Source organism: Pinus tabuliformis, chromosome 1_2 (genome assembly GCF_031772625.1).
Source record: "Pinus tabuliformis cultivar Carrire ecotype Pingquan chromosome 1_2, CPIR1, whole genome shotgun sequence".
Lineage (NCBI taxonomy): Eukaryota > Viridiplantae > Streptophyta > Pinopsida > Pinales > Pinaceae > Pinus > Pinus tabuliformis.
Window position 1 is genome coordinate 392,895,761 of NC_142298.1, and position 25,637 is coordinate 392,921,397.

The 25,637-nt window shown below is 42.5% G+C and overlaps 1 protein-coding gene across 1 annotated transcript in view; it reads right to left on the reverse strand.

Moving 5' to 3' along the window:
- LOC149206019 (glutathione S-transferase zeta class-like) overlaps positions 1-25,637 on the reverse strand; it is a 301,939-nt gene that overhangs the window by 48,248 nt on the left and 228,054 nt on the right. The window contains exon 9 of the mRNA XM_089395259.1: positions 23,536-23,597. Within this exon, the coding sequence (XP_089251385.1) occupies positions 23,536-23,597 (62 nt within the window). The remainder of the gene's footprint in view (positions 1-23,535; positions 23,598-25,637) is intronic.

The following is a 25,637-nucleotide window of genomic DNA, read 5'->3' on the forward strand; positions in this document are numbered from 1 at the left end:
ATGATCAACGAAGTTTCCATTCACTATGGTCCAAGTAAACCTCCCAAAAGAAAAGTTATAGCAGAAATTCCAACATGACCTATTTGATGCATGATTTTAGGAGCATTTAGGAAGCTTGACTTCCTCTGATCAGATATTCTAAAATATTGCAATCCAAAATGTAAATGTTGGAATAGATTATCATCAGGATTTCCCCTCACTATGGTCCAATTTTCAGCTTTTGAAACCTCCCAAAAGAAAAGTTAGAGCAAGAATTATAACACGACCTATTTAAAGATGCATTTAGGAAGCCCAACTTCCTTTGATCATATTTCTTAAAATTTCGTGACCCAAGATCTGAAAACAGGACCAAAGGATCAACAAGATTTCTCCTTGCCATGGTCCAAGTTTCAACTTTTAAAACCTCCCAGAAGAAAATTTGTAGCAAAAAAGTGAGAAATGGTAATCACAGAGACCTACATCTCCATATGCAACATGTTAACTTGCACATAAAAGTCAAGACATATTTCTTACAGCCTCAAGGTAGATTTCCAATTTTATCCACAGAACAATCAAGGATTTTTTGCCTATTAATTTTATGCAACAATTCCCTACTGCGTTGCAAAATATCACAAAGCTAAACCTTAATTTCAATAAAGAACTAATCATCATATTCATAGCTCACAAACTAATAACATTTATGAGATCTAACAATGGTTGAAATTGAAGGTGAAACTTCAATTTTCCACCCAACCTGTGATGTTCCCACTAAGCAATTTTGCTAGGTAAATACATTTTTGTACAATTTTGGTATTTTGTCATGATGGACTTAGGAAAAGTGGGTTAGGAGGACCCCACTTTGCACTTTTGATTAAGTGAGGCTCAAACATAGGAAAAAGGAGGCAAATCGAAATACAAGTGGGAAGTGGGAAACACTCCAAGAGGGAATACGCACCCCTTGGAGAAATCCGCACTTGTGGAGAGAAATGGAAAGAAGCTGGGCGAAATATGGGTTCCACATAGAGAGAGAAGGAGCCTAAGGATAAATAAGAGGAGCATGCATCATTTTGGGACTTTTTGCTAATTTGAGAATTGAGCTTTTTGTACACTTGTGTTGTTTAGCCAAGTCTACATGTGCTATTGAGCATATGATATTTTCGAGGGGTGATCTCACCTCCATCTTTGGTGGACCTTGAGTTCGACCCTAGGGGAGTCCCTTGTTACATTTTAGAGTTGGTCCGAAGGGTATTGCTGGGGCATTTGAACTTCATTTGGAGCATACTAGATTCAGTTAGAGGAGCACACACTTGTGGGAGAAATTGCTCCAGGTCTTATCAAATTTTGGGCTTTCGAGGGAGCCATTGTCTTGGTATTTGCTGGAGGTTTGGGGGTGTGTTGCAGGGTTGGAATCACGGGAGATGGGAGCAACATTTATATAGCATTTTGATAGTGCATAAAGGGGCTCTGGCTTGGCCTCCACAAGGGGTGAGAGGCTGGGAGATTTGTGGAGAAGGATTGCTGGGAATTGGGTGTTTGGATGAGGAGATATTGCAGTGGAATTATTGTGGAGTTTCCGGGAGTTTTGGACAGTTTGCAAGTGCTTATTCCTGTAGTGCGCATTTTTGGCTGGAGAAGGGAGTGCGTCTTTTTGGGGGCTTCTGGATCAGTTGGAATTAGCCCAATTCATTGCTGGGTTTTGCTGAGCTAGTGGAGTAGAGGTTGTGGCTAATTTCTCGGAATATTTATAGCAGTCTGGAGGGATGAATCAACAGATTTTTCCTAGCAGCAGCATAATTTTTGGGTGGACGCAGATTTAGTAGCAGAGCCATTTCCACCACTTGGGCACTTCCATTTTTCAACTGGGATCTTGTCTTGCTTTCTTTAGCAAGCCTAGGTGCACCTATTCCATATATATTTGTACTCATCTTGCTTCATTTAATAAAATGGCTTAGTTTGGTGCAATTTTGTGTTGGGTTGTGTTATATTTTTTCCACGACTACCCCACGCGCGGGGGGCTCACAGGGGGGGCAACCCTCCCTGTACGTTTCACTGGGGGGTCATAGGGGGGGTGGCTACCCCCCTTATCGGGGGGTAAGCAGGGGGGAGTTAGCCCCCCTGCACAGGGTTTAGGGCAGTACCCCAGGAAAATCGTTTTGGACCATATATTAGGAGGGCGATCCTATCGATGGTTTTGTGCATGGATTTCGCACATGGTTTTGGGCATGATGGTTTTCTGTCCATGGTATTTTGTAGATCCAGTCAAGGGAACTATGGTTATGTTCTAATCCAAGGTTAATGGATTGGCGTTTATGGATGCTTCGACATGTATATATATGTATTGTAACATTGAAAGGGATATAATGAAAAATCAATCTGGTAGTCCCGGTTTTGGGATCCAGTGGAAAATATCTGAATATATCTGTTTTATATTTTATGCTCTTGTCGTTGTTTATTTTCTATTTTCAGAATTTGTATGTAGGTAATTTCTGTACGGGTTTAAAACCTACATTTTGGAGTAAATTGTTGTTAATGCATGCGCTGAATTTTGTGTTGCATGTTGTAGTTTTTGCTTGTTTAGCACTGTTATTTCCTAATAGGAATATTACAGTGGTATGAGAGCAACAATCATGGCTCAGCTATGGGGGACATATTCTATGACCACATAAGACAAGAAATACATTACCTACAAGAGGCATAAGTACAAAAGCAGAGAAAGGGAGTTGGAGATCACACTTGATTTTGAGGCCCCAGAGCAGGAAATAGAGAAGGAAAGCATGGTGGAACCAGTTAGAAAAGAAGAGGCAACCTTCAATAGCCTCTTGAAGGTTTTGAATGATTTGGCCAAGGGGCAAAAAGAAATGTTGGAGGAGATTGAGCAGCAAAAACAGGACAAAAGCGCCCACCGGGAGTTCATTGTAGGGGAGAGTTCGGGTGCATCCCATCAATTCGACCATCATTTTCCCTTGACCCATCCTCACAATTTTAGTGGGACGACTAGATCCACCATACCCACTTTTTTGCCACTAGGAGTTGGGGAGAAGACATGACATGACAAGATGCCCATGGGGGAGCATTTTCGAATGTGTCAATTGATGGGGGAGGAGTTTCGAGCTTCATTGAGCTTTAGAGACTATTGCCATCTCAAGAAAAACGACAAGAGCACGGGTGTGGGAGGCTCAGGCACGCAGAGCTCGGAGTTACAACGTACCATTGGGAGATTGTATCTCCCTACATTTGATGGGTCATACAAGTGCATGACTAGAGCATGGGTGGAGAAACTAGAAACTTATTTCCAGCTTAGTCAGATGACGAAGGTGGAAGCCATTAAAATGGTTACTTTTCACTTGGAGGGGGAGGCACATGATTAGTGGTTCCATGGATTTACTATTTTAGGGCATGTTGGTGTGACCTCTTATGAGGACTTTACACAGAGGATTGTGGAGCAATTTTACAGGAGGGACACTGAGGTCCATTTAAGAGAGTTGACCCAGCTCAAACAGATCGACAAGCTAGAGCATTACATATCGGAGTTCTTGAGGGTGTCCGTGACGGTGCCAGACCTGTTAGAGGCCAGGAGAGTTTATACATTTGTGGAGGGCTTGGTTGAGCCTTTGCATGGGCTAGTGAGGTCGAGCAAGCCCACTACTCTTCAAGAGGTAGTGAGCCGCACACGAGATTTGCAAGATTCAATTCTCGGGGTGAGAGCACCAGTGCCACCTCGAGCCCCTTTCCCACAGAGAGGCCGAGACACGAGACCCCCACCAAATAGAGATGTTCAAGGACATGGGCAGTGGGACGATGATACTAGGAGAGACTTCCATAGGAGGAAGTTATGCTTCACTTGTCAGGAGCCATGAGCCCCTAGGCATAGGTGCACCAAGGGCAAGGCACATTACATAGAGGAGTTCTCGGACAATGAGCCGGAGGATGATATTGAGTAGGAAGATGATTTAGGAGGAGGTGAGTTGCAGACTATTGGAGGAGGCAGAGGAGGAGGAGCACCACCCCCACCAGAGGAAGACCTTTTTAGACCCACTAGAGGGGTCATCGCTTCACTGAGGGGTGTCCCCAGTACTTGACATTGAGGATCAGAGGCATAGTGTAGGGGCAACGTGTAGCAGTTTTGGTGGACAGTGGGGCTACCCGTAACTTCATTGATGAGCAGGTGGTGGAGCAGAGAGGCATACAGATAGTGGGCTTTGAGGGTTTTCCAGTCTTGGTATAGGGAGATAGGACTATGAAGTGTACCAGGATTGTCCCTATTCTGATAGTGACTATGGGAAATTATTCGATGACTAATCACTTCTTTGTTGTCGATGTTCCAAACACCAATGTGGTGATGGGTGTCTAGTGGATCTACTCCTTGGGACGGGTCACTACTGATTGGAGGAAGCTAGAGATGGAATTCATAAGGCTAGATGGTAAGTTGGTGGTGTTGAAGAGGATGCATTCATACCCACAACAAAGAATATCAGCACACCGTATGGAGGCTGATATGCGACATGTAGATATAGAGTAGGTAGTGCAGTTCAGGATCACAGAGATGGGGATTCAGCCACAACCTATACACCCGGATATTCAAGAGATATTGTATATGTACCCAATAGTTTTCAGGGATATTCCTCTAGGCAGACCACCAGACAGGGGATTTGAGCACACCATTGAGTTGGAGGATGTAATGTCCCAAACGGGATATTATGCTAATTATGCAGAAATTTACTCAACCCAAAATTTCACCGTAAAATCAACATTCTATTAACAGAAGATTGCCATGTAAAATATAATAGATAGAGTGCATGCAATTTCATAACACAATAAGCAGAAAATAATCTCAGCTTTTATTATGATAGATAAACTGGGTTACATGCAAATACAACCAATATAGCTGAGATGAAAAGTTGGCCTCGACAAATCTGCTCCAATGCTGGCCTCCCAAAACTGAACTGAAATCAATCACTGCACCTGTGAACTCTGGTTGAATCCACCAAGGAGATGAGGTGGGTTTCTGTCCACTCTCACCAAAATCACCCGAGGGTTTCCGTCCTGGGGCTACCCATGAAGTAGAGAACCAGGTTCTCAACCTCTCATACAAGAAGTAATGTCAAATCCAAGATGTCCTCCTCCTCCTCCTATTTTATAGATCTGATGTACCCCTCTGGAACCTACTATTTTATTATTATTTTAATCATGGATCACTTTCCCCTCTTTTATTTCAATTAAAATATTCTTTTTAATGCGGGAAAGGGTAAACTAGCCACCATGTCTACTCAGGTCACTGAAACTCACATATAACCATCCCATCCTATAGATCTTCTCGTTCCGGCTCCAACAAGCTATTACACTAAGGTGTTTTGTCAAGTATTCCACCCAGAATGCCACCTTAAGTGTAATTAATTGAATCAAGCCCAATAATAATAACTCTGTTTTCTGAAAGTTGTCGGAATGCACTGGAACGAAAGGAAAACTATGTGGATGATGGAATATACCAAGCGAATTCCATCGGACCTCATAGAAACTCCTCAAAACCCCTCCAAAAACCCCTCAGCCCGGTGATGGCACCAACCTGCACTTGTGACCTGTCTGCCTCCAACTCTGAAAGTCCATCTTAATCATGTCATAACGAACACCAGCAAAAGGAACATTACAAATCCTCCCACCCCAAGATTGTTGCCCTCAAGCAATCCAAACCTGTGGACCAATCTAGTGGCCCAATGCAACCAAGACCCAATGTGCGGATCCCATACGAACCACTGGGTGATGCTTTGCCTCTATGTCAAACCACCATGAACAGGCCCCTCAATGCCCAGATCACATATGAACCACTGGGTGATGATATGCCTTTGTGTCAAACCACCATGAATGGACCCCTCAATGCCCAAATCTCAAAATAATCTCTGATTGAAGTTGTCATCAACAAATCCTCCTGGATCCCAATACCACCAAGAACAAATATCAAGGCTCCATGGCTCTTGTTGTGCTATAACTCCAACCATGAGTGCTGCTCCATCCACAACATACCAACTCATCACCTCTCTCCAATCCAACCCTTGGCATAGAAGGTCAATCTCACCATGTTGATGCTATGCGGAAATACTAATGAGTGGCCAACCTACATCCTGCTGCTAACTGAAGCATGTAATATCTCTCACCTCTAAGGGCTCTTGTAGTACAATGGTTCTGACAAAAAATGATACTTCATCAATAGGGTACCAACTCACGATCTCCCGCCAATCCATCCCGTGGGAAGGATCAGATGCACATGCACCTATACAAGGTACGAGTCAACTGAGCTACACCATGCTCAACTCATGCAACTCTGCCCAACCAATGAACCAAATATTTCTAGGAATGCTTGACTCCCTCCCTATAAGTGGGTAACCCATGATACATGCTCTGTCAATGTACTCCTGGAGAGGGCTACTACCTAGAAACATTGTAGCTTTGCTAGGTGCCACTGCATCGACCTGCACCTTGTCAATGGGTAGACCCAAGGATGGATGCATGAATTCCTCTAAAAGAGCCTCCCTCATCTGACCAAAAACTCCATGCCCCACCGGTCCATTCGTCATCTGCAAAATTGACCTGTCAGGTCCCAACCCTTCCTGATGAACAATATCTGCAAATACTACCTCCCTAGTAGCTTCTTGCTCCTCACCAATGGCTGGCCCCAAGGGTGTCTTCTCATCCTCCATCATGGGCTCAACATGGGCCACTAGCCGACCCTCCAAAAATTGCCCATCCAACACATTGTGTATCATCTAACTCATGCTCCTTTATGTGATCTCTACGTTGAAACATTAGTTGCTCATCCGCTCCTTGATCTCCTTCCCTCATGGGGACAAGTGACTGCTCATCATACTCCCCTACCACACATGAATGCATATCTGGGCTACTGTCATCAACTCGACATGACTACTTGTGCTCTTGAGGGGCATCCCCATAAGAACCCATGGACTCAACTAAAAAAAAAATCCTTCGCTGAAAAGTCAGAGGGAATGTCCTCCTGATCTACCTTTGCCATATCCTCTGTGTCAATCCTGCATGAGTGGTCAAGTCCCCAAGGTTCCTTGCAGGTGAAGTAAAGACCCTTCCTCCTTAAATCATTCTTGCTACATGGTCCACCAATCCTGAGCAGCTCCTCCCTAGTCAATTGTCTTTGGTATAATCTAATATTCTTCTCAACCAACCTTTCAGCTAGCTCATAAGCAGCGGCCAAGACCATCTGTTCCTCTCTCCAAATTGACAACAACTTAGACTGCAACCTCTTGCAGATGGCATCACGATCCACCATAACTGAATGCAAGATGGATTGCATGTGTGCTTTGACTGTGTCTGGATGATGTTCCTTAATGCTGAAAAAAATTTGGAACATTTGAAGAATTAGGTCATCACACTCTAGATCAAACATGATGTCATAGGTTCGGAGTTTGGCCATATCTTCCAAAATCCGAAGCTTTTCCCCAAAGGTAAGACCCACAGTGTTATCCAAGTCCTGAAAGGTCTCTACTATCAATCTGAAAACTCTCCTCATAACATCATCGTTGTAAGGAGGTATAGGTGCGATCAACCTCATAATGTTACTGAGACAGGATGCAACTGGAAGTCTGACCCCTTCACAAAGTTCCTCCAAGAACTTGTGTTGTATGAGAGCAATCATAGCTAGTTTTAGAGCCCAAATTAGTTTCTTCCCTTCTAACTAGTTCACTTCGGAAATGAGTGCATCTAGTTCATCTAGTTTGAAAAGAGCTTTCACTGTGACCCTCATGTGTTTCAAATCTGTCCCGAGTTTAAAGATTTTGTGTCCCAACTCATGCTCTTTTCGCGGTTTCTCTTGCTATGGCAAAGTGAGTATTCCTTTGGAGAGGGATCTGTTAATTACTGCTGCAAATTTATCAAGGGATTTTATGAAGGTTTGGTCCATGTTTTAGTCTAATGAAGTCAATTACATCAAGCAAGGATTTCACTGACAACAATACATAGACCTCTCACGGGATAAGCATTCTTTTCAACTAGGCATGACTATTATAAGACCACTAAGACACCTCACTAGAAAGAAACTCTTCAAGACTTTGTGACATCAATTAGACTCCATGATCCTAACACAGAGATAATAGTGCAAATAGCTATGATTTTAGAGTGAAGTCATGAGGGACTATTGTATATGTAGATTTGTTTGTTTCTTTAACAATGACACAACTCAGTAATGAGACTTCAGGCCAGCCATGTAGGGACATATACAATGTGATAATGGTTAGCACCTAGGAAAAGTGGGTAGGTGGAATTTCCCAAAACGCTTTCTGGGTTCTTTGGAATACCTGTGCCCAAACCTCCCTGCAAAACTTGAGGCTTAGAGCACATCCGATGCTACCCCAAATCAACAGTCCCTCTTAGCGAGGAATGTGCTCTAGCAATACACTGCTACTGCATATTGCTCTGACTCTAAAGCATCGTCTCTGAGCTGCTGATGTATGACCTACTGTCCACCAACTACTGCGTTGTTGTTGTTGCTGTACTACTACCTTTGACACTGCCACTGCCAATGCTACATCTGTACTGCAACTCCCTCTCAAATGTTGCATCTGCTATGTTGCTAGCACTGGCACTGCTAACACTGCATCCGTACTGCAACTCAGTTGCTGAGAGAAGCAATTGAGAACAACCAAAAACACCCAAAAACTGGATAAGTATCCAGTGGATACACCTTGGTGCTGAAATCCTAATTGCTGCTAGTCCCATGCTACCTCTAAAGCCACTGCACTGCTGAAGCTCTGCACTGTGCCTCCTCGCATTGCTGCCTCTCTGCTCTGCGCTGCTTAGTCTCTGGATCTCCTAGCCACTGCATCTGTCGAATCAAGACTCCATGGCACCAACTGAAACTCCACCATCCTGCTACTCCTAATTATTAGCAAGGTGACGATCCAAGGGGTGGGCTCCTCAAGGATCATGCCCATCTGTAGCTTTACCAAACTACAATTATATATCGGCCCACCTCCTTCCTAGAGGTATCTTGGCTGTCATGGCGAACTTCTCCTCCTGTTCAATCTTTGCTGCTGCAACCTTGGGATCATGCTTCTCATCCTTGTCCTTTTTTCTTCAAAGGACACTAGGATGCATAGTGGCCCATCTCGCCACATCTGAAGCATTTCACCTTGGAGACGTCCTTCTTACGTCTCAGTTTCCCCTGCTGTCCCTTCGATGCAAGGGTTGCATTATCCTCCTCCTCTACTTTGGGCTTCGACCCACTGTTGCTACTGCTCCCATCAAGTTTGACATTTAGTAGGTCTCTCCTCAGCTCTTCTTGTTTCAGAGCTGCCCCCATCTCGTCCCAATTTGGCAATGTTTCTCTGCCCAGGATACTATGGAAAACTATTTTCCACTCATACCAGACGGAATTTAGAGCCAGTCTCACTAACTTCGAATCCTGAGATGTTTGTCCCGTAGCTGACAGCTCATCACGGGTCTCCTTCAGTTTCGTGAGGAACATATCCACACCTTCTCCCTTCTACATATGAGCAAATCTCAACTTTTGCTCTAAGTACATGTTCTGCTGCATAGAAGATCCCTGATACAATATAGCCAAGGCATCCCACATCTCCTTAGCATTCCCTTTGCTAGCAATGTGGCACACCACGTGATCCTTGACTCCATCTAGGATCATCCTCTTCGCCTTAGCCATCTCAACTTTGTACTTCTTTAGCGGACCTGCATCTGCTGGGACAACTACCACATTATCAACATACATCTTGAGGGAATGCTCATCTAGAAGGAAAGTCATCCTAGCCTGCCAGATGGCATAGTTGGAAGCCCCGTCCAACCTGTCCTAATCCCTCAAGCCACTCGTTGCCATATCCTCCGAAAGCTGTCGAACAACACCCTCTTTCTCCCTCCTGCGTGGCTCCTAGGCTGCCTTATGTACTCCCTGATGGAGCTAGTAAGTTGATGCTCCTCTACTGCTCAGCAAATGAGAAATAATGATTTCCTCAGAAAGAAATCACTGAGAAAGTATTCCCTTACTATGTGATCTGCTTCTTCCTTCTGACGACTTTTCTGCCCAGCACTCAGCTTGCAAAAACTGCGTCCCTCTAGCTCTGCGTAGATTTGTGTAGCTCCCTCTGCCTTGGCAAGTTTTCAATCTAGCAGTCTTATGTCTCTATCGGCTTACTTAGAGAGAGACACCCACGAAAATGTAGCCCTCCTGGCTAGAACTGCGCAATCCCTCAGGGAATTTGAACTGCTACTTGCTACAGCAAGTTGGCCCTTACTTTAGTGCTAGATCTGCTTTTCCCTATTTCACATCAACCTGGCTCTAATACCATGTGAAAATTCCTAGATCTAACAATCTCAGGAATCCTACTACAACTAGCTAAATCTACTTCTAGATTGTAAATTATCTTATAAACTTATTTTAGATTTCTTCATGAAACATCGAAGCAAATTACTGAAGTAGCTTACACCAAATTAAATATGATTATGAAACATAGAAACTGAGCAAGGAAAATAGAAACACATAGGCCATAGTTATTTTTGGACAAAAGTCCCCGGAAAAACCCAATGCGGGAAAACCGTTGCAGCGACTTTGATGGTTTATTATTATTAAGCAATAGCAAAATTTGAATACATCACTGAATACCTCACAGGGTTATTCAGTTACAGTGAGAAATACTAGCAGAAGCTTTGTGAGTTTACCTCACACAATCACTGAGAAAAGTCCGGAATGTTCTGGCTACTGGATGAGATGCCCCTGGCAGGCACTGCGCTGCCCCTACGCTATTCCAGAGTCAACCCTTTCAGGCACTGCGTCACCCAACTGGGGAATCGATCAGTAGCCCAGAGTCACTGCTCTTAGCCTCCCGGTCTCACACCCTGGCTTCCGGCTGCTGAAACTGACCCTCTGCACTGATTTTTGACTCTCTCTCTCCCTCTGCGTCACTTTTGCATGGCCCTTCTGGCCCTACGTCAGGCTCTGCATCAAGGCTTCTAGATCACTTACTGCCTCTCTCTGCTGATGTATCTCCGACTGAGAATCTCTCTCCAGAAGCTGCTATCCCTGCCCCTCAATTTCAAGAGATTTTCTCAATCGATTTTTCTTCCTGAGAACTTCTCACTTTAAAAAATCAATTTTCTCTATCTCTCTGTGTGTTTTGCAAATGACCCTCAAGCCCCTTCTTATATCTTCCTGTTGGACAACCAACGACCTAGATTACATCTTAATCAAAGGCTCATATCATTTTGGCTTGATCCGTGGCTTTTTCTAGAAGTTTCACCCCTGATTAGATTAATACCCATTAATATTTTAATTTTCCTAAGTTTAGACTTAGGAACCCCATTAAAAATATTAATTATTTTAGTAAAATCACTTCTGGGTGGAACTTCCCAAAACACTTTTTGGGTTCTTTGGAATATCTGTGCCCTAGCCTCCTTGCAAAATTTGAGGCTTAGAGCACATTCGATGCTACCCCAAATCAAGACGATGGATAGTCAAGGAGTCAAGGTTGCCACCTACAACAGTCAAGCAACCACTTGGAAATTCGTTGGACTAATGTTTTTAAAACCGGAACCGGTGACCGACCAGTCCACCTAATGAACCGAGTTTCGAATCGGGACTTTTCAAGTCTAAACAAACCGGTTTTAAAAAAATACATTAAATAATTAATTTTTAATGAAAAAAACTATTTTTAAGATTTAAAACCATGATTCAAAGCCAATAGAGACAAAATTTGCAAATATTGCTCATTTATATACCATGTAAAGGTGAATATATCAAAATGGCACCAAGTGCAATACATATCATTGACAAAATACATAAGCAATGAGGCTCTAAATGGCCTCTAGAGTGCAAAAACAAAGCCTACAAACTATGGGGCCATTGGCCTACTACAAGTCTACATATATGATAATAGTGATCAACATTATCACTTGAAACTTCTCATGAGTCATCATGATCAAACTCAGTTGGTTGAGTCTCGACTCCCAAACTTTGCAACTGCTTGAGTCACAAACTTCTCTATTGGTTCAGTGACTTGAGTCTCAAACTTTTGAAGGTATTCTGCCCTAATATGCCCTATTGAGTCATTTGGTGCTTCACATGGCTTTACATGGCCTCCTATCCTAGCCAAGTGTTGCTTGAACCTGTTAATACCCCCTCCAATAGATTTTTGGCAATATTTGTAGATCATTTTGCCATCAATCATATCACAATGAGCCCATGCAATGTCCTTCGCTTTTTGAGGCATGATGACTACTACTTAGCTCAAACTCTATGTTGTTCCACTACAACAAAATCTCAACACTCTCCAAGCTCCTAATCAAACTCACAAAAACTCCAAATGAGATGTGTGAGGCAAATGAGGGGGTTGAGTTCATTTTAAAGGCTTGGAGAGGGCGTTTTTGGAGGGAAAGAACCCTTATTTTCCCTCCAAAACACCCTAAGAAAACAGTTTTGTGTGGATCTTCTGTGGCCTTGGCAGTTAACCGACCAGTTTAGGACAAAACCGGACGGTTTGACCACAAACCAGTCGGTTCCATCCTAAACCGGTCGGTTAGGACCAGTGTTTTCCTTTTTCGTGCAAAATGAAGGCTCAAACCGAGTTTTTCTACCGGTTTGACCCGGTGGGCTAGCTAACCGGGCGGTTTGACCAGTTACCTGTTCAGACCGACTGATTTTTTAAACACTGCGTTGGACACATCTACAATAGTTGGGTGACACTCACTTTAGTCATCTCTACACTTGGACGGTTCGATTTGCTTCTTGCGCACTTGACATTTCTCTTATACATTGGGATTTTCTCCTAGGTTCTTATAAATGTAACCCAACTCTCATTGTTGAGCATGGTTTTTGAAGCTTGTGCTTATTGTTACTATGTCGAAATTGTTATTGAGCTAAATAAAGTGAAAGTCTTTGGGGTTACTAGCTTCTCTTGTGGTGCATTCTTTGGTTGATGAGGTATACCTGTTTCATTTGATGTTGTTATTCATTTGATTTTACATTGCTATCTAGTTGTTTTTTTGTGCATTTGCCTGAGGGCACTATTGTCTAGGGAGGGGAGATTTGCAGCTATCTCAAATCTCCTTTGGGCTTGGTATATTTTGTGCTCTTGTTGTAGCTTGTTATTTTCGATTGAATGACAAGCTCAACTTGGCCTCTATATGCCAAGTCTCTTTTGCACTAACAATTGGTTTGCAAATATTTGTGTGTTCAAAGGATAGGTTGTCAAGTCTATTGGAGTGTGAGGATTTGTTTGGTTGGAATAGTCAGCTCCAAGGATATTAAAGATCCCACAAGTTGTTCAAGCCAACAATTTCGTAAGACATCAAGAGATTTATTTAAAAGGGGGTTTCACGAGCCCTTTGCTTCTTTTCCATCTCTAAAAGATCATATATTTTCTTCTCTCATTTGAGCTCATATTGATTTTATCTAGCATTTGAGGCTAAGTTGTTGGATTTAAATCTTAACTCTCACTCGTTAAATCAGCTCTTTCAAGCTGATCTTAGTGAGGGAATTTGTAATATAAAGTGTATTTTATAGTTGCCTTGGGTTTCTAACTCTTTCTCTCTCATGCATTTGATTTCTTCTCACATATTTCAAGACTTTTCCTTTTGCAAGATATCTCTATATGCTTTGATTTAGGGATTGATTATATTTTGAAAGAATTTTATATCTTGTATCGATTATCGTGCTAACATCTTTGTTTCCATTTCAACATTGTTTTGATTTCATTGTTGGAAGCATTTTACTTTTGTTTTGAGCAAATGTATCTTTCATTCCTATTGAGCAATTTATCTCAAGGCACTGGTTTTATGGTTTTATCATGTTAATGATTTTTATTGCTCATTTCATATTTTTCTCATAATTCTTAAAAGTAATCCACTTTCACTTTAACACCTCTCGTAGAACCTCACATTTCTTTAACTTAGTTTTCCATTTAGGGACCACCCTCTGTAGCTAACCTAGGAGATAGCTTAAACAGAGAGAGAAGGGATTTATTGTGACAACTCCTTCTCTTAGTTCCCTGCAACCAACCACACCTTGTGGGGTTGAAGGCTTTTCTCACTGACTTGTAGGTAGGTGTAGGCGATAGGGTCAACATCTTGGATTTGATAAATTTTTATTTTTGTGTCAATGTATGGAATGATTTATTATCTAGGGTTTTTATTGTGCTAGTTATTGTTGAAAATCAATGTATGGAATCTAGATGATACCATTGTATGCATTACTCACTAGTAGAATGTGAATGGTAATCCCCTTGGTGTATTTTTAAACTAGCTCTCCCAAGTGATTTTGTTCCCTCACAAAAGTAATAGTTAGGGTTTTGAAAGTTAGGGCTTTGTTATTCCCTTACTCACCTAAATTTAGCATATCCAACACTCCCAAAGAATCCATCATCCCAAGGACTAGGGATTGGCCTTGTCACTTTGTTTATCACCTTCAAAATCAACCATAAATCTGATTTTCTCTATCCTAATCCCATTTTCATCCCCTTAAGGATAAGGCACTAGCTAGGGCTAGGGCATGAAATTGGCCTGGGGTTCAAGTCGTTGTTGATTTCTGTAGCATCGGATGTGTTCTATCGACGAAACTTTGTGGAGAGGCTAGAATACATGTATTCTCCAAAACCCAGAAATCGTTTGGGAAAATTCCACCTAGAGATGGTTTAATTAAAATAATTAATCATTTTTAATGTATTCCTAAGTCTAAACTTAGGAAATGTGATTAATTAAAGGGTATTAATTAAATATGGTGCGAATCTTCTAGATAAAGACGATGATCAACTCCTAGTTAATCCTAGCCTTTGATTATGTTTTAATCTTGGTGGTTGGTGCTCCAAGGAGAGATTATAAGAAGGAGCTTGATGGGCACCTGGAGGAAACATTGAGATATTGAGATCTAGAGATTGAATTCTCAAGAGAAGCAGCGCTGAGTTGCCGGAGAGAGATCGAGTGATCTTCTTGCAGTGAGGGGTAGGGATAGTAGACCGGAGGGGATTTTTCCAGTCCTGATGAGTGCAAGGCAAAGAAGGCATCGAGAGGTCCAAAGAGGCAACACAATGCTTCAAAGGGAGTCCGCAATTTTGCTGAGTAGTCGAGATCCAGTGCTAGAAGCCAGGGTGTGAGTCCGGAGGGCTAGAGGATCAAGTTTCCATTCGGAAGAAGATCAAAAGGAGGGGGTGATGCAGTCCCTTGAGCTATGACGCAGTGACTGCATGAGCCCATGTAGAAACTCCGCAGAGATAGCATAGGGCAGCTCATCCAGAGCCTAGAGTAGTATTGGATCTCCAGTGATAGTGTGAGATATTTTCTCACTACTGCTTTGCCAGTTTATTCTCTATATCAGATAGATAGTTTGGGCATCCAACGATTTGTACTCAGAAAACTATTGCTTAATAATAAAACCCTCGGTTGCTGCACCGGTTTTCCCACATTGGGTTTTTCGAGGACGATTGTCCCAAAATAAAGGTGTATGTGTGTGTTTATTTCTTTCCTATGCAGTATTTTTTTCCGCAGTATTCTATGTTGTGAAGGCTGCAGTAGATTTTATTTCGATGTTTACTGTGTAACATTGTAAATAACTTGATTAAAAAATTAACAAGTAGGAGAAATTTAATCAGTTTCTACAATAGGGATTCGGGTTTCCAAATTTTCACATGTTAATAGAGCACAGATCATAAGCCGGAGAGGTCAGTAGCAAGAGAGGAGAAGGAGGTTCGAATTTCTGCGTAGGCAACAATTCGAAACCCGAGAGGCAGCGCAGTCCTTGGGCCAAGAGGATCGTGTGTTGAGGAAAATTCTATTTCTCTGAGTGAGTCAACAGAGAAATTACATTTTTCAGATCAAAGCTTACCAGAGGCAGAAGGGAGCAGCAATATTTCTTAGCATATCTTCAGCTGGGACGTAGATTTTGCAGCAGTTTGCTAGTGCAAATAGCATCAGGAGGAAGGAAGAGCACACACTGAGGGAATTCTTTCCTCAGGGGACTTCTAGACAAGAAGTTCAAATTTTCCTAGCAGGGCAACATTAGTTGTGTGTAGAATTTCTCACTCTAGAAGGGATGTGAATAACTGGGCAACAACTGCGCAGAGGAGAAGAGGAGGAATTCAACATTTTCTAAGAGATGGCATCAGCTGAGTTGGGAGATCAAGATCAGTTGGAAGGAGCCTCCAACTATGTGATCTGGAAGGCTAGAATTTCCTGCCTTCTAGATGAACATGATCTCAAAACTTATATCAATAGTGTGGTAGCTGTACCCATCGATGTAGATCCGCTTAAGAAATACAAGAAGGAGATGGCGAAAGCTAAGAGGTTGATTCTCAATGGGGTTCGAGATCACGTGGTATCTCACATAGCTGGGAAAGATACTGCCCGATAGATGTGGGAAGCACTAGCTACGTTGTACGAAGGGTCTTTTGAGAAACGAAAAATGTATCTTGAAGAGAAGTTGAGATGCACAAGGAAGCAGAAAGGGGAGCGTATAGACCCCTTCCTTACTAGGCTTTAGGATGTCTGGTACCAACTGTCTTCAGTAGGGTCAGCGCCCTAGCCTACAGAGTTGGTGCAATTAGCGCTGAATAGTGTTTTCTAAGAATGGCAAGTTTTCGTCCAAAGTATCCTGGGCAAAGAAAAACTACCAGATTGGGATCGTATGTGGGCTGATCTGCAGCAGGATGAGATGAGGCAAGATTTGGTGAAGAGAACCATTAGTGGTAGCAGCAGCAGCAGTGGGACGAAGCAAGTAAAGGAAGAGGAGAATGAGGTCCTCACATAACAGGGGCAACAAGAGCAGCGCAATAGGAAGAAGGACATTTCCAAGATCAAGTGCTTCAGTTGTGGTGGGCTTGGCCACTACAACTCTCAATTTCTTCTCAGAAAGAAGGACAAGGCTGGGAAGTAGGATCAACAGGTTGCATCCGTTGAGATCGATAGGCTGTCCTCCAGATTGGAGGAAGAGTTTTCCATGATCATCGAGTTACCTCCAGGGGTGAGTTGGGGGATTTGGTTTTGTAAAGATTCTTGAGGAGGTCCACCTCATGAATCAATACCTTGCTACGGGAGCCCATAGCACACAGTAGCAGGATGGACCAGTGGCAGTGGGTGCAGTCAGGTCCCAGAGTGACAGATACAATAGCTAGTAGTGGTCAAATACTAGGAAGTGCAGTGCAAAGTTGGCAGCAGTGCAGTTGGCAAGAATAGAGTCAGAAGCAGCGCAAAGGCTTTAGTGACCGCGCAGAGTCTAGTAGTAGTCAGGACTAGGGTGATAGATGCATCATACTCACTGCAGTTGGTTCAATAGTTTGGATGCTTTTCCATTGCAGTTGTTGTAGTTGCAGCAATAACAATTGGAGAGGGTTGCAGTGCAGATGCAGTGTTGGTAGCAGTTCAGGTAGGCCAACAGCAACATGGATGGAGAAATGGGAGCTGCACAGTAGTTGGTGGGCAGTAGATATAGACACCAACAACATAACAGGAGGTGTTACATAGATAGGGTGTTGCTTCAGTGGATTACTATTGATTTGGGGTAGCATCAGATGTGCTCTAGCCACGAAACTTGGTGGAGAGGCTAAAGCACATGAGATCTCCAAGACCTAGAAAGGGTTTGGGTAGTTTCTAACCGGTTTGGGAGATATTAAAATAATTAATATTTTTAATAGAGTTCCTAAGTATAAACTTAGGAAAAATAAAATATTAATGTGAATTAATATAAAACTGGGTTAGAATGGTCCAAAAGTCATGGATCAAGCCAAATCTAATCTTAGCCATTGATTAGAGATTTAATCTCAACCGTTGATGGACCAACAAGAAAAGTATAAGAGGAGGATTGAGGGTCAGTTGGAGGACACATGAGACAGATCAAGAACTCGATTTTCTGGGGCAGGGTTTGTTGAGGAAATTGAGTGAAGTCATCTGAGTTGCAGCTAAGGGGCAGTGAATACATAGTAGAGAGGAAGAGTTAGTACTTGGAGGGTCAGTGCAGAAGCCGGGAGAGGTTGACGCAGAGCTAGCTAGAGGCCACGCAGAGGCAGCAGAGGCCACGCAGAGGCAGCTAGAGGCCACGCAGAGGCAACCAGGAGCTATGCAAAGCTAGAGAGGGCCAGCGTGTGAGATGCAGAGGCTCCAGAGGCTGACGCAGAGCCCCGAGAGGCTGACGCTGGGCTAGATAGGCTGACACTAGGCCAGAGAGGCTGACGCAGGCCCTAGAGGCAGCGCTGGGAGATTTTCGTGGGACAGATTGGAGCTGGAGAGCTGGATAGGGTGACGCAGTCCCTATCAGAGTGACGCAGAGCAACAGAAGCTGCATTGTTGCTATGGGATCGTTCATCCGATGATTTAGCCAGAATATTTGTCTTCGACTGAGAGGTCTACTGCCGAGGGAATTCTCTATTGGGTGAGACATTTCTGGCACCCAGGTTGTATTCTAAAAACTGCATAATAATAAAACCCTTGAATAGTTGCATTGTTTTTCCCGCATTGGGTTTTTCCGAGGACATTAGTCCAAAAACAACTGTGTCACTTGTGTGCTTGTTTACCTTCAGTTGAGGATCTGTATGTGTTGATACTGTACTTGTATTTATTTTCAGTATTTACATGGTAAATAACTTCTTAAGTAATTGAACAAGTAGGAAGAAATAAATCATATAGTACAGGAAGAATTTCTAATGAATAGACATAGAAAGACCAAGGAGGAGGGTTTCTAGAGAGGAAATCGAGACTCAGAGGGAGTCGAACCAAGAACTTCTAGACGGGAAGTTGAGAGACTCGGAGGAGTCGAAAGAAGAGCAGTAAGATAGCAGTGAATGGGCTGAGAGATTAGGATAGACTAGACGGAGCTTCCAACTTCGTAGTTTGGAAGGCCAGGGTCTTGTCCATTCTAGACAGGTATCGCATCAAACACTTCGCCTTGAAATCGATAGTGATCCCAGTTGACCCAGTTGAAAATGAGAAGTACGAAGAGGCAATGGCTAGGGAAAAGTGCATCATCCTTGATGGGGTCAAGGATCATGTGGTGTCGCATATTGCCGAGAAGGACACGACAAGTGAGATGTGAGAGGCCCTGAAGAAATTATACCAGCATACTTCCGTGCAGAGGAGGATGTTACTTGAAAATCAACTGCGGTCATATTAGATGTAGAAGGGAGAACAGATAGATGTCTTCCTTGGTGGATTATAGGAGATCCGTGATCAGCTAACTTCCATAAGGGCCATGCTGGATCAGGAATTGATGGTGAGGACTGCATTGAACGCAGTATCAGAGGATTGGGAGGTATTTTTCCAGAGCATACTATGCAGGACGAACCTTCCAGATTGGGAGGAACTGTGGGCAGCTCTTCGTCAAGAAGAGATCAGACAGGTATCCAAGGTGGGGAGTAGCGGAAAAGGGGTCAGCATCAAGAAGGAGGAAGAAGAAGATGCGGCTCTCGCATCTACGGGAAAGCAGGAGAAAAGAAAGAAGAAGGACCTCTCCAAGGTCAAGTGCTTCCATTGTGGGGAACTAGGTTACTATGCAAACCAGTGTCCTAGGAAGAAGAGCAAGGGAGAGGCTTCTAAGACCAAGGCAGCGTCGACTAAGGCGAAGAAGGAAGTGGAGACTGATGATGACTGTGCCATGAGTGCTCATGCACCTCGAGAAAAGAGGTGGGGTGACATCGAACTGGAGTCAGATGGACTACAGGTGATGAGGGGTAGGATCCTCGAGGTACCTAACCTCTTGGACTATACCTTGCTACGGGAGCCCTAAAGAGGAGTAGCAGGACTGGCGGATGTCGGTAGAGATGGATGCAAATGGAGCGACAGAGAGTGCTATAGTGCAGGAGTCCCAGGACAACGTGAGGTAGCAGTGCGAGATGCATGGAGTTGTTGCTGCAGCGCAGAGGTCAGTAGAGGGAGCACTTGTCAGCGACAAAGGGAGCTTCAACATCGGGAGTGTTTCTAACCTGAAAGAAATGTCAGAGTTGGGTGGATCAGTTACTTCCTTTTCAGTAACTGGGTTGCAGTGCAACAATTAGCAGTGGCAGTGGTATGGGCAACACGGTGCAGCATGAGGAGAAGGGGATGCAGTGCAGATGCAACAGTGGCAGTGGCAGCACCATGTGCAGCAGAATAGATGCAAAGGGAGTTGTCGTACAGATGCAGCAGTGGCAGTGGCAGGGCCATGGGCAATAGTACATGCAGTAGTGTAGAGGTTGTTGGGAAACAGGCCTAGCATCAACATAGGTACCGGTGCCGGATGATCAGTGTGATACTCAGTATGGAGTAGTACTAGAGCACAATCCTCGCTAAGAGGGAGTGTTGATTTGGGGTAGCATCAGATGTGCTCTAGCCACGAAACTTGGTGGAGAGGCTAAAGCACATGAGATCTCCAAGGCCCAGAAAGCGTTTGGGCAGATTCTAACTGGTTTGGGAGATATTAAAATAATTAATATTTTTAATGGAGTTCCTAAGTCTGAACTTAGGAAAAATAAAATATTAATTTGAATTAATATAAAATTGGGTTAGAATGTTCCAAAAGTCATGGATCAAGCCAACTCTAATCTTAGCCGTTGATTAGAGATTTAAGCTCAATTGTTGATGGACCAACGAGAAAAGTATAAGAGGAGGCTTGAGGGTTAGTTGGAGGACACATGAGAGAGATCAAGAATTCGATTTTCTGGGGTAGGGTTTGCTGAGGAAATTGCGTGAAGTGGTCTGAGTTGCAACTGAAGGGCAATGAATACATAGCAAAGAGGCAGAGTTAGTATCGAGAGGATCAGCGCAGAAGCTGGGAGAGGTTGATGTAGAGCCATCTAGAGGCCACGCAGAGGCAGCCAGTAGCTACGCAGAGCTAGAGAGGGCCAGCGTGTGAGACACAGAGGCTCCAGAGGCTGACGCAGAGCCCCGAGAGGCTGACGCTGGGCCAGATAGGCTGACGCTGGGCCAGGGAGGCTGACACAGGCCCTAGAGGCAGCGCCGGGAGATTTTCATGGGACAGATTGGAGCTGGCGAGCTGGATAGGGTGACGCAATCCTTATCAGGGTGACGAAGAGCAACAATAGATGCATTGTTGTTGTGGGATCGTTCATCCAGTGATTTAGCCGGAATATTCGTCTCCGACTGAGAGGTACTACTGCCGAGGGCATTCTCTGTTGGGTAAGCCATTTCTGACACCCAGGTTGTATTATGAAAACTGCATAATAATAAAACCCTCTGAATAGCTGCATCGGTTTTCCCGCATTGGGTTTTTCCGGGGATATTAGTCCAAAAACAACTATGTCACTTGTGTGCTTGTTTACCTTCAGTTGATGATCTGTATGTGTTGATACTGTACTTGTATTTATTTTTAGTATTTACATGGTAAATAACTTGTTAAATAACTGAACAAGTAGGAAGAAATAAATCATATAGTACAGGAAGAATTTCTAACGGATAGACTTAGAAATTCCAATAGTTACAATGCTAGAACACATTCCTCGCTAAGAGGGAGTGTTGATTTTTGTAGCATCGGATGTGTTCTAGCCACAAAACTTTGTGGAGAGGCTAGAATACATATATTCTCCAAAAACCAGAAATCATTTGGGAAAATTCCACATAGAGATGGTATAATTAAAATAATTAATCATTTTTAATGTATTCCTAAGTCTAAACTTAGGAAATGTTATTAATTAAACGGTATTAATTAAATTTGGTGCGAATATTCTAGATAAAGATGAGGATCAACTCCCAGTTAATCTTAGCCTTTGATTATGTTCTAATCTTGGTCGTTGGTGCTCTAACGAGAAATTATAAGGAGCTTGATGGGCACTTGGAGGAAACACCGAGATGGTGAGATCTAGAGATCGAATTCTCAAGAGAAGCAGTGCTGAGTTGCTGGAGAGAGATCGAGTGATCTTCTTGAAGTGAGGGGCAAGGATAGTAGACCAAAGGGGATTTTTCCAGTCCCAATGAGTGCAACGCAGAGAAGGCATCAAGAGGTCCAGAGAGGTAGCGCAGTGCCACACAGAGGTAGTGCAATGCTTCAGAGGGAGTCCGCAATTTTGCTGAGGAGTAGTTGAGATCTAGTGCCAGAAGCTAGGGTGTGAGTCCAGAGGGCTAGAGGGTCAAGTTTCTAGTTGGTATAAGATCAGAAGGAGGAGGTGACACAGTGACTGCGTGAGCCCACATAGAGTGCGTAGAGATAGCGTAGGGTAGCTCATCCAAAGCTCAGATCAGTGTCAGATCTCTAGTGACAATGTGAGATATTTTCTCACTACCTCTTTGCCAGTTTATTCTCTGTATCAGATAGCCAGTTTGGGCATCCAATGATTTGTACTCAGAAAACTACTGCTTAATAATAAAACCCTCAGCTGTTGCACTGGTTTTCCCACATCGGGTTTTTCTAGGGACGATTATCCAAAAATAACGGTGTACGTGTGCGTTTATTTCTTTCTTGTGCAGTATTTTGTTTCCGCATTATTTTATGTTGTAAAGGCTGCAGTAGATTTTATTTCGATGTTTCCTGTGAAACACTGTAAATAACTTGATTTAGAAATTAACAAGTAGGAGAAATTTAATCAGTTTTTGTAGTAGGGATTCAGGTTTCTAAATTTTCACAGTTGTTGGTTTGCAGAAGGATTCAACATTGAAAGGAGTGTTGGTTGCCTCAAAATAACCCCCTTTAGTGGCCAATCCATCCATTTCTACGCTAAATTATTTTGCCCTTAGTAGATCTTGACCTAGAAAAGCCCTAGTTTTCCCTAGGCTTCAACTTGTGGCTTGTTGAAGGTTTCTTGTTCATTGATTGTTAACATTCATTGTTTGGAAGCCTTTGCTTGGCCTCTTGACTCTAGGTTAATCCATTTAGCTTGAAATCTCTCAACCTATAGATCAGTGTGCCCTAAATAGGCCTTGTTAGAGGATGTGAATTACCCTATTACACTTGTTGAGCCTTGTTCTTATAAAGGATTGTCATCTATAAGCCTTTCTTGTCACCTTGATCCTTGAAATTGATATATCCTTAGGTGACCTATCTAAAGGGAATCCCTCCTGGTGGTGCAAGTCTACAAAAGAGTAGCAAGTAGTGGTTGTGGTGACAATGGGCCACACCTCATATTGTTGTCCCTTGATCTAGCTCTTATCTTGTGAATCACCCTCACAATACATATTAGATTTTGAGGCAACAGGGCCAAAAACAGATTGATTATCCATTACCAGGTTACATGCACACTCTTATATGATAGCCCTAAGTGATCGCCTAGGGTGTTTTTCGCCCAGCTACACTGCAACCTTAAAAATAAATTAAAAACAATACACAGGATATATAAAGAAGAAAAAAATAACAATTAGTGCTACTTCATCAAATTTGCATTGTATTTCACATTAAATTGTAAATTTAGTATGTTATCATGATTATACCAAAGGTACTATTTACTAAATAAAACAAGATTGACATATTTCTTTATAGCTTACAAACTTGTTTCTCATCATTAGTTATACCTAATAATGTTCTCACACGCTTCACAATAAGTTATGTTTACATTAATTCCTTGATCTTCAACTTGTAGCTTATTAAACTTGTCTAATAAATGTGGGGGGGAGGGGTGTGAAGAATCTTACCAATGTAAGTTTATCTCCTACAGAATACTTTCCTGCAACATCTTTCAACAGCTTCTCCAAAGCTGCATATATTTAATTCAATCATATATTTCAGAAAAAAAAATATATATATATGTGAGATAACAAACACCAAGATAGTCTGAAAATAAAGAGAATTAACTTTACACCTTGATAAAGACATTTAAGAATGAGACATGAGATAAAACAAAAGTGTACAAGATAAGATGATTATAAAACTAGGTTGCATTAATATATATATATATTGGAGAAAAAAGGTACAATTACAATTAAAGGGTTTAGACAACAATACTAATATAATAACAGAAATTTAATAACTCAATATCTAATTTAATTAATTATCGTGTGTAATATTCCTAATAGGAAATTAACAGTGAATAACAGAAAGACATGCTCATGAACAATACCCAAAAATGGAAAACATACATAAATAGCAGATACACATATATTGGCACCAAAACTGGGTCTTTATATTAAAATTTGAGCTGAATAAGTACAATATAGTGAGTGAAATAGGAACCTGGGCTTGCTACAAGCAGCAAGCAAGGCCCCAGGTGGAGAAAACATTGCCCAAGTGCTCAAATATCAGCCCAACTAAGCTCCGGGCAGACCCAGTAAATTCTTGCTCCTGCTGCTAGAAGAAAATGGTGATATCTTCCACATTGCACTCAGAACCTCCTAGAATTGTAGTTGGTGCCTCTCCACAATGTGCTCAAACAAACCCAGGAAGAAATCTTCCCCAAACCAACCACCTGGAAAACCCACAAAATGGTGCAATCACTGGTTGAATAATAAAATGCACTTCTCAATAAAATGAAGATTTTTGGCCTGGATACTAACTGGAAAATTTTGCAAATTTAACCCCGGGCTCCTCTGAACAAACCCACAAAAACCCTAGAAGGGATTTGGCTAATTTTGACCTTCCAAAATTGTCCTATTTTGGCACTACGCCCTCCTGAACAAAGACTGCGTTCCCCAGTGATGAAATTTGTTGAAATCCTCCTTATTCCTCCTCAATCTGCTAAGGAAGTGTTTTAGAAAATTTCCCCTGTAGTAGGAGAGGGTTCTACCACAAATTATGACACTCAAGAGCTGAGCCTGACACCACACAAATTTGTCCAGCGTCCCCTCCCTACGCAAACCCTGAAAAGGGAAATATGTCTTGTCCAAAAGAAACAATCTCTAGCCTCCAAATTCTCCACGAGGCTTAGTCTTCCCCTGGAGTACCTTCACTAAATTTATCCCGAAGAAACACCACCGGAAGTCAGCTGAAAAGAGTGATATGATTTCCCTACTGCATCCTCCCTGGAGTACAAATTGGCTAAAGGAAACCAATTGAAATGGGCTCCAAACTGCGCAAATCTCCTCACCCAAGTAGCAATAGATTACCTCCCTAGGGTGGCACTCATGGCCCACTGAAGAAGAAGGTGAGATTTCCCCTTCGAAACCTCTAGTGCTAAACAACACTTGTGACTCAGTTGAACAACTTGAGCAACAATGTGTAAATGTCAAATTATCAAAAGGTGCCCCATTGTAATGTTCATTTTTCTGGTATTCCTTATGACATGGTTAGGATGGACTTTCAGAGTTGGGGGTAGATAGGTCACAGGTGCAGGTTGGTGTCATCAGTGGGCCCATGGGATTTTGGAGGGGTTTTGAGGAGTTTTTATGAGGTTCGATGGCATTCGCTTGCTATATTCCATCATCCACATAGTTTACCTTTTGTTCTGGCACATTCCGACAACTTTAAAAAAATTGAGTTATTATTGGGCTGACTCAATTAATTATGCTTAAGGTGGCATTCTAGGAAGAATACTTGACATAACACCTTAGTGTAATAGATTATTGGAACCAAAACGAGAATATCTACATGATGGGATGGTTAGATGTGAGTTTCAATGACATGATCATACATGGTGGCCAATTTACCCTTTTCCCGCATTAAAAATAATATTTTAATTAAAATAAAAGAGGGAAAAGTGCCCCATGATTAAATAATAATAAAATAGGAGGTTCTAGAGGGGTCCATTAGATCTATAAAAGAGGAGGAGGCCATTGGAGGACATTTTGGATTTGATATGACT